The 10390-nt window shown below is 40.3% G+C and overlaps 1 protein-coding gene across 4 annotated transcripts in view; it reads left to right on the top strand.

The window, feature by feature from the left end:
* Positions 1-10390, top strand: part of csnk1a1 (casein kinase 1, alpha 1) — a 48298-nt gene that overhangs the window by 31552 nt on the left and 6356 nt on the right. For 2 of the 4 annotated variants that reach the window (XM_017713397.2, XM_017713401.2), the window contains one exon: positions 925-1073. In XM_017713397.2, the coding sequence (XP_017568886.1) occupies positions 925-1073 (149 nt within the window). Of the gene's footprint in view, positions 1-924; positions 1079-10390 lie in introns of those variants that run through there. The other 2 variants (XM_017713399.2, XM_017713398.2) reach the window with 2 other exon arrangements.

Genomic DNA, 10390 nt, shown 5'->3' with positions numbered 1-10390 from the left:
TATTGTTGTTAGGACTGGGTGTTACAATGATAATTTCCTTTATGAAAATATAAGAAATGTTTGATATAGATCACACTTCTGCATTCAAGCCACATGAAAGGGTGCAATTCTGAGTTTCGCAACATGATTCGATGAGGCCAGTGTTTTACATTGTTAAGAGACTGCACCTACGTGGGTAGCCAGCTTTTTGCAGTAGCAGACGGACTACTCTAGCAATCAGTCTGTTCTCCTGTGCCATGTAACTGTACTGGCCTGGAGCGAGCTCTCTTTCCTAACGCCCTAATAAGCTTTGGCAGCATTAAATCATGTCTGCTTTACACAACTACAGCCGAAGCAATCGGTGTGTTACAGTGCTCAGCTGCACACCATGGGTGAAATTGACATAGTTAGCTACAGTGATGAAATGACGAAGTATCGAGTTGTGTAAACACACCTAAAAGGATGGCGTCTTTTGTTTGGTGCGAAAGATTCACCCTGCAGTTAATGCCACAAAGATCCATTTTTTACACAGCGAGCATCAGATATGTTGGCAGTTCTTCCACCACTCGGACAACTACGACAACATGCAGAAATGAAAATGTTGAATACTGTGATATGCTCTAACATGTATGTGTTAGGAGTGATTGTAGTAAAGCAGTGTGAGCCATCATTGTACCAAACCTGCTGTTTTCTGTTCATATTAAGCTTATGTTAGTATGAAACTAAACAGTTTAGCACCTTTAACCAAATAGCCTTGCACTTGTTAGATAGCGAAAAATGTTTTTTAAATTATGAATATTACTGAAATTGCAGATGGTGCATTTAAGAGTGCAGCTGATATAACCCTGGGGAAAGTGTTTTTCTCCCACTATCCCATGACCCATTTGTAAAATGTTTCTGTTTGGCCAGTGGTTTTCCTGCTCACGATCACACAATCTCTTCTAGGACTCTGAACCACCAGTATGACTACACATTTGACTGGACCATGCTGAAGCAGAAAGCAGCACAACAGGCGGCTTCCTCAGGGGGACAGGGGCAACAGGCACAAACCCCCACAGGCAAGCAAACTGACAAACCCAAGAGTAACATGAAAGGTTAGTAGCAAACAGCCAAGTGACGTTTGAAGTGCAAAACATTAGACACCAATTGCTTTCATTTCTTGTAAAAAGGAGTGAAAAATATTAAGACTTAAAGGGGAACAGTCATGTTTGTGTGTGTGTGTGTGTGTGTGTGTGGGTTGGTTTTTATTTTTATTTTTTTTATTTATTTATTTTTTTTAAACTACATATGCCTTGCAAGTGACATCGGGAAGATTTAGTATTTAGGCTTCAGTCTCTCAAATAGTGTTTTTTCATCTCTTTAGATAACTGGTGTGAATCTTGGACAGGTGTTTTTTTTTTTTTTTTTTTGGTTTTTTTTTGGTCAGGTGATCTTGATTAAAGAAAAACTTGGCTAGAGATTGTTCCACATTATTTAGCAAGTCACAGTTTTGCATGGGGAGAAAGTGATCTTTCTGAAAACGAAAAGCATGGAATAACACCATCATTATTTCACAAAAAACTGAAGAGATCATCGAACTCTGAAAAGGTATGTGAGAAGTTCAGAGCGTAGGCAATTATGGTCAGATAAAGGCTTATTTAAGCCTCTGTCTGACCAGGTATTTGAAGCTGCTGGTTTCTCTGGAGTCTCAAGACCCTGCCTATGCAGGATCCTCCACAGGCTGGCAGCTGTGTATAAAGTTGTATTTCAGCCATACGTAAGCGAAGCTTACAAACAGATGCTTGTGTGGGCTCATACATGACTAATTTTCAAACAGTTTTCTTTACTGATGAATGCTGCAAGGAGGTGGATGAGTGATGATCTGGGATGCAATATTGGGAAGTGAGATGGTAGGTCGCTTTAGGGTCCTTGAGGGTGTTAAAATCACCTGTGCATGATATGTAGAGTTCCTAAACAACAATTTTCATGCACAAAACGGTGTTGATTTGGCTGCCATGGGCATACAATGATGAGGTTTAGCCACCATCATCTCCTTACCTCAAACCTGTTGAGAACATTAGCATCCTTAAAAGGAAAATCTAGTGGGTGTCATGTGATACAGCAGCTCTGTGAGGAAATACTGGCATGCTCAAATGAAATACAGGCAGAAAATACATGGGCTTAGAAGTGGAAGAGGTGGCATCTCAAAGAAGGGCTCATATATCAGTATGTAATTTGATCTGTAAATATATGGCTTTATGTAACTCTTATTTTCTGAAAAATGAAATGATAGGAATGCTGCAATCTGCATAATAATTTGAAATGTAGTGTTTTTTTATTATAATTATTTTTAAATTCTCCACAATATCAGTAAAACCATTGCCAGTATGAGTACTTTGCCTTATAATAACATCCACATTGTGATATAATGGCTGAGGGAAAAAAAATCCTTAAACATATTGACTGTTCAAGAAAAGTAAACCAAATGATGTGCATAATAATTTGGAACATGGTGTATTCAACCAAGCCTCTGTTTCCTGCACACTTAATAGCACAAGCTCATCGATTCCATCTGGTTCACTCAGATGTTTTATTTTGTGCAAAACAGCTCTAGAATAGTAACACAAGTTGGGCTTATGGTAGCTGAAAATCTGGTAGTTCTCAGCACTTGTAGTTAAAGTACAGGTTTGGCTGAGTTTATGCAGAATAGCCACTCCCACACACTCAAATGAAACGGCACAAAAATAAATATATACTTCTGAAGATGTAGGGATAGCTCCTGGAATTTTTTTTCTTTCTTTCTTTCTTTCTTTCTTTTTTTTTTTCTTTTTTTTTTTTTTTTTTTTGAGACAAACTAATTATTTAGTAGCCTAAATACTTGATCACAGGGCTAATTGACTGCGTGACTGGTCCCCTTTAAATAATACATTTGGAAGAATCTTTCCCCCACCCAAACATTCATTAAATACAAAGGGGGGGAAAAAAGGGTTACAGTTGAAGGTGTACACCCCTCCCCCCCTCCCCTCCCCTATCATCAATTGGTCTGTCTTGCAGATGCAAAGACGTCCTTGGGAAATTTGACTACTAACTTTGTGAAAGTGTCTGTCTTCTCTGGGGGGGAAAAGGGTGGCCTCTCTCACTCACTCACTCACTCACTCACTCACTCACACTCACTCACTCACTCACTCACACTCACTCACTCACTCACTCACTCACTCACTCACTCACTCACACTCACTCTCTCACTCTCTCACTCACTCACTCACTCACTCACTCACTCACTCACTCACTCACTCACTCACTCACTCACTCTCACTCTCACTCTCACTCTCACTCTCACTCTCACTCTCTCTCTCTCTCTCTCTCTCTCTCTCTCTCTCTCTCTCTCTCTCTCTCTCTCTCTCTCTCTCTCTCTCTCTCTCTCTCTCTCTCTCTCTCTCTCTCTCATATTCATAACTTCATCTATCCAGTCTCCCAAACACTGCCATAATCTTAAATGTCACACCACACATGTGGGTTAGTGGTAGTGACTTTGTACACTAACCATGTTAGTGGTTGTTGTGTTTGGTGTTTTTTTTTTTTTTTTTTCTTTCTTTCTTTCTTTCTTTTCTAAATTCCTTTTTTTCCTTTCTTTTTCTTCCGAGCATCTTCTAGCATTTTTTTGGGGGGATTTAAAGGGGAAGTATAGAACTATTACTATTCAACTGTTATGACTTTCCATGCAATCTGTAGTTTGTTAGTCATGAATGTCTTTTGTTACAGCAGCAGTAAGCTATATATATAGTGGGGGTGTGTGTGTGTGTGTGTGTATGTATGTGTATATATATATATATATTTTTCATCAAGTTAATTACAGGGTCTGTAATTAATTGCAATTAATTACAAAAATTTTGCTACTAAAATTTTGAATGAATACACGTATATTTTTAACAACAAACATGTTTATTGCTTCCACCTTGTGGAAACATCCTGGATTAGGGGTTCATTTTCCTGGTCAAGTGCCCTTTGCTCTTTATACAGTTCATTGTGTTGGCTGGACTGTGTCTGAAATGACCCACAATCTTGCGGCACTTTGCTAGTACATCATTAAATCCTGTCCAGGCACACAGTGATGGATCTCTGCAATATGCGCAACACATGGCATGTGCTGAAATGGGAGCTGTCTTGCTGCTGCCATCATGTTTCTGGCACAATCGGTGCCAATTGTTGTAACCTTTTGCTCAATTTTCCAGGACTCGGCTACAGAAAAAAATGGTCTGCTTAGTTTACTGCATAATGTCTGTTGTTGACTTTTTCTACAGTGAGGGCGAAAGATGCTAATTGCCATACTTTGTTAACAACGCATACGGTGTGCGCGGTCACGCCAAGGTAGTTAGAATTCATGGCGGAAGTCCAATGGTCCCCTGTCAATGCAACACAATCAACTGCATTCAATATGTCTTGTTTTGATTGCTTTTCGTCATCATAAAGCTGCCTAATCTTACTCACCATGGTTTTCTTACACAGGAGTTCGTAAGCAGGGTCCGATGTCCCTATCTAACACAGACTGTAGCCCCCTATCCTCTACCACCGAAAGCGGTCTACAGTCTGTTGCGATCCATTTAGCCAGGGAGTTGTTTAATTTTTCAGATGTAGACTTACTTATTTTGGCACTGAAACCTGTCATCTGGTCCTATGTGGGCTGGCTGAAGCGTTTATTTGTACCGCTGCTGGGGGCGCTGAAATTAGCTGTGGGGACGGCTGTGCTTGCCGCAACATGTTTTGCATTGAGATGGTATTTTAGGCTTGAGTAGCTTCGATGATGAGCAAACTCCTTTTTGCACAACTTGCATACAACAGTAGTCTTTTCGAAAGTCCCATCAGGACGTTTTTTAAAGCTAAAGTTGTCCCTCAGTGGACCAAGAGAAGCAGCTTCGTCGTCCATCGTTGTTGTTTGCGGATGTTGCTTGTGCATCAAATTTACAGGCGTGCTAGAACACGCGAATACAAAGGTTCCGGCTCCAAACTTAAAAAAAAAAAGTGATTAATTCCGATAAAGGTTTTGACGCGTTAAAATCTTTGTAATTAATCTAAATTAACACATTAATATATATATATATATATATATATATATATATATATATATATATATATATATATATATATATATATATATATATATATATATATATATATATATATATATATAAAATGAAACACATACACACTGCTCAAAAAAATTAACACTCGAACACATCCTAGATCTGAATGAATGAAATATTCTCATTTAATACTTTGTTCTGTACAAAGTTGAATGTGCTGACAACAAAATCACACAAAAATCAATGGAAATCAAATTTATTAACCAGTGGAGGCCTGGAGTTGGAGTCAAAAATTAAAGTGGAAAAACCCACTACAGGCTAATCCAACTTTGTAATGTCCTTGAAACAAGTCAAATTGAGGCTCAGTATTGTGTGTGGCCTCCATGTGCCTGTATGATCTCCCTACAACACCTGGGCATGCTCATGATGAGGTGGCGCATGGTCTCCTGAGGGATCTCCTCCCAGACCTGGACCAAAGCATCCGCCAACTCCTGGACAGTCTGTGGTGCAACGTGATATGATGTCCCAGATGTGGTCAATTGGATTCAGGTCTGGGGAATGGGCAGGCCAGTCCATAGCTTCCATGCCTTCGTCTTGCAGGAACTGCTGACACACTCCATCCACATGAGGTCTAGCATTGTCCTGCATTAGGAGGAACCCAGGACCAACCGCACCAGCAATCCTCAGGGGTCTGAGGATCTCATCTCGGTACCTAATGGCAGTCAGGCTACCTCTGGCGAGTACATGGAGGGCTGTGCAGCCCTCCAAAGAAATGCCACCCCACACCATTACTGACCCATTGCCAAACCGGTCAGGCTGAAGGATGTTGCAGACAGCAGATCGCTCTCCACGGCATCTCCAGACTCTGTCATGTCTGTCACACATGCTAAGTTAAGTTAAGTGATACTTTTTTGATCCTACAGCCAGGGAAATTCCACCTCCGCATTTAACCCATCCATGAAGTGAAACACCACATACACACTAGTGAACACACAAACACTAGGGGCCAGTGAGCACACTTGCCCGGAGCGGTGGGCAGCCCTATCCATGGCGCCCGGGGAGCAAGTCTTGCTCAAGGACACCTCAGTCATGAACTGTCGGCCCTGGGGATCAAACCGGCGACCTTCCGGTCACAGGGCCAGCTCCCTAACCTCCAGCCCACGGCTGCCCCAGTATGCTCAGTGTGAACCTGCTTTCATCTGTGAAGAGCACAGGGCGCCAGTGGCGAATTTGCCAATACTGGTGTTCTCTGGCAAATGCCAAGCGTCCTGCACAGTGTTGGGCTGTGATCACAATCCCCATCTGTGGACGTCGGGCCCTCATACCATCCTTATGGAGTCGGTTTCTAACCGTTTTTGCAGACACATGCACATTTGTGCTCTGCTGGAGGTCATTTTGCAGGGCTCTGGCAGTGCTCCTCCTGTTCCTCCTTGCACAAAGGCGGAGGTAGCGGTCCTGCTGCTGGGTTGTTGCCCTCCTACGGCCTCCTACACGTTTCTTGGTGTACTCGCCTGTCTCCTGGTAGTGCCTCCAGCCTGTGGACACTACGATGACAGACACAGCAAACCTTCTTGCCACAGCTCGTATTGATGTGCCATCCTGGATGAGCTGCACTACCTGAGCCACTTGTGTGGGTTGTAGAGTTGTCTCATGCTACCACGAATGTGAAAGCACCACCAACTTTCAAAAGTGACCAAAACATCAGCCAGAAAGCATAGGTACTGAGAAGTGGTCTGTGGTCCCCACCTGCAGAACCACTCCTCTTGCTATTTGCCAATAATTTCCACCTGTTGTCTATTCCATTTGCACAACAGCATGTGAAATTGTCAATCAGTGTTGCTTCCTAAGTGGACAGTTTGATTTCACAGAAGTTTGATTTACTTGGAGCTATATTGTGTTGCTTAAGTGTTCCCTTTATTTTTTTGAGGGGTGTGTCTATCTATGTATGTGTGTGTATTTGTGGAGAGAGAGAGAGAGAGAGATCCATCAGTTTCCATTTGTGTCCAGCTCTCCTGGTTAGAGAGTGTGAGAGGATGATGCACTATATTGCCACAAGTATTCACACGCATGTCAACTTTCATAACCCTACCTCTACCACACTGGATTTCAATGAGCTCCTGAGAGTGACACATTCTTTCACAAATGTTTGTAGAAGTAGTCTGCATGCATAAGTGCTTGGTTTTATACACCTGTAGCCACAGAAGTGAATGGAACGCCTGAAGTCAGTGATTTGTATGGGTGAGTGAATAATTTTGGCAGTGTAGTGTATTTTGGAGAGATTTGAACATGCATCATTAATTTAGAAACTGACTAACTAGTTTTAACCTGGTCCTGATTCTTAATTGCATTTGTCTTTGTAAATCTTACCCTAAATATTTTTCACCACTCAAAAGCAGTGTTTTATTATAGCTGTTGAATATGTGTGTGTGTGTGTGTGTGTGTGTGTGTGTGTGTATGTACACACACAACTTTCCATTATTCAGTAACATTATTTTCATTGCGGAAATGGAGTTCACATGAACTGAACTGAAAATAATGTGAATGCCAGGTGCATGCTCCAGCTCATCCACAATTGCAGGTGTCTCACTCTCATTTTCCTGCATTATGTCCCAATCCCATTTCTTCTTTTTACCTCTTGTTTTCGAGTTTCCCCCTTGTTTTCGAGTTTCAGCCTATTACAAGGGGTAGTGGTTGAAATCTTGCCCTACAAAATGCGACAACCCTCAAAGTGAAGTCAGCCGTTTGCCAGCTTCTTGTTAAAATTTTCACATTCCACCTTAAATGGTGCAGCAGTTTCATTGAAGCAGTTACATACCGCTGGACTTTTGAAGGTGGAACAAGAACGCTAGCTAGCTACCAAGACATTAGCATGCTATTAGCTATCATTGTTTGTTTGTTTTTTTGGTACTTGTTATGAAGAAAACAACCATAATACACAAACGACATGAAGATAACAGAATGGTTATCGTAGTGGGTTTTTTTTTTTTTTTTTTTTTTACAGCAAAAATACATTTGTTGCTATCTTTGGTCGCTCATGCAGCCTTCTTGCTTGTGGTAGGGGCAAGGATGAAATGGGATTGGACCTATATCTTGTTTTGAGGGGAATGGGGAATAAGCTTTCCACTTTGTCATCATCATTGTTCGTTTTTTAATTGTTTTATTCGTACTTTCCAGCATAGTCTGCCAAGGGGCATCACCCAGTGATCACCCAATTGCCACACTAGCTGTGAGTTTTGCTTTTAGATAATGCTTTGAAGTAACTTTGATCATTAAACAAATTCACAAAGGCAATATCTGCAAGTTGTCTCATATCCTTGTGCATATGATGAAAATGAGGAACCTAGGCAGTTTTCCTTTTACCTTGCACTGGCCAACCAAAAAAAAAAACTGACATTACAATCTACAGGTAAAATGTAGTGTAAAATGCAGCCGCAATTAAGGTGAAATAGACTCATCCACTGCCGATATGGAATCAAGGAGTCAATATCGATTTACAGCGACCAAGCAGCTGGGCTTTCGTGTGTTTAGACTGGAATTTGAGACTGAGCATGTTTTTGAGGAGTCAAGTAAGAAAATGTGTTAACAGCATTTCTCTTGTACTTTGTCATAGCTCACCTACATGGCAGCATTAGCCCTTGGATTGACTAGGCTCTGAGCTGTGCTTGAGACTTGTTCAATTTGTGGAGATGCTGCCACTAAAGCAACTTTATAGGGGTACAAGCATGTAGTGCTTAGAACCCTGTTGTGTTTTGTTAGCCTTTTTCAAGTTCTGATTCTCTTCCAGAAGGAATCGTGCAGACCCAACTGTAAGCTGTACAAACATAAATTGGCCAGACTTTCCTTGACTGAAGAGACACTAATTTAAAATTTGGAACCTTTAGCTCTGCCTGCTTAGATTTTTGGCCTTTTTGTATAATGTGCGAAACATACTTTTGTGAATTTCCTTTTGGATCAGCGAATTTGTAAATGACTTGATTAATCGAAATTTGTGGCTGCAGTTAGCCAGTTAACTCTCAACAGGCCTCTGAAAAGCTTAACATTGACCAATTCTGAATGGTGAAACTTGAGTGGTGTATCTGTATATGCACTTCCTAATAATCAGTTAGGTTTCAGAAGATTTAATCACTGGGCACACTGTTCGGCTAAAATAAAATGTTTTCACTGATGGTTGGATAACTTGCTTTAAAAAAAGCTATTTTTTTAAGAACACTAATTTTAAAAGTATGTTAAGAAATGCAGTTATTTTGCAAATTTTAATTGTTTGAAAACTGTTTTTCAAACTACTGTTTTGTTCCCATCTTTTAATTTAAAATCTTAAAGCCCGTTATGAGCATATAATGCAAGCTACAGTCATCAATAGGTCTTGGAGTCATTTCTTCTTCTTAAATAACTTTAGTTACTGGGAAATGGGAGTCCTTGTCCAGTTTTTGACATTCTTTCTAAATCTACAGTTTATTAGCCTCAATTTCAAAGTTGGGACAGTGTGTACAATACTAAAAAAAAAAGTAGTAATTAAGTGATTGCGAATTTTTTGCCTGCAACATGTTTCAAAAAAGTTGGGAAGGGAGTGTTTCATCTTTCCTTACAACAGCACTTAATCATTTGGAGACTGAAGACACAAAGTATTCCGGTGGAATTTTTTGACATTTTTCTGTTATAAAAGTCCTAAACTGTGCAACTACATGGCCTTTGTCATTTTTTGAGTTTAGACATTTTCAGTGGGAGAGTTCTGGACTACAGTTAAGTCAGTCTAGCAACCATACTGTAATTATGTAGCCATGCTATTGTGACATACAGAAAGTGGCTTGTTTTTGTCATGTTGAAATAAGCATGGACCTCCCTGAAAATCAGATGGGCATGATGCTGACCTTATTACACAAATCGGATATTGGAGAGACACGTCCGGTACACATTGCATTGTTTTCAATAAAGCTACAATGGAAAGTTGTACCACCAACAGCAGCAGTGAGTGAAACACGGTCAAATGTTTTAAACATTTGTTTTATTTATTTATTTATTTATTTATTTATTACACACACCAAAAATATGATGGTCACTCATTTAAGTAGCTTCATGAAAGGTTAAGTCAGATGAACCAAAATGTTTGCCTATTCAAGTAAAAGGGGTGGAAAAAAAAAAAGTTCAGTTCCTGTCTGCTTAAATTTTGCACCAGCTGCTTTGCCTTGCCTTTTTCTTCGGGCACAGGAGCAGCATGTGCTAAATTGCTGGACAGAATCTTTTCTTCTCTTCTTAAAATCTGCCCTGTGTACTATATCAGCTTTGTGAACGGAGAGCTTTACATCATCAATGTCATATAGGCTAAAAAGCAATAGTTAAATTAGCATATTCTG

This window comes from Pygocentrus nattereri, chromosome 8 (assembly GCF_015220715.1).
Source record: "Pygocentrus nattereri isolate fPygNat1 chromosome 8, fPygNat1.pri, whole genome shotgun sequence".
Classification (NCBI taxonomy): domain Eukaryota; kingdom Metazoa; phylum Chordata; class Actinopteri; order Characiformes; family Serrasalmidae; genus Pygocentrus; species Pygocentrus nattereri.
The sequence above is the reverse complement of the archived record's forward strand: the minus strand, read 5'-3'. Positions and strand labels throughout refer to the sequence as shown.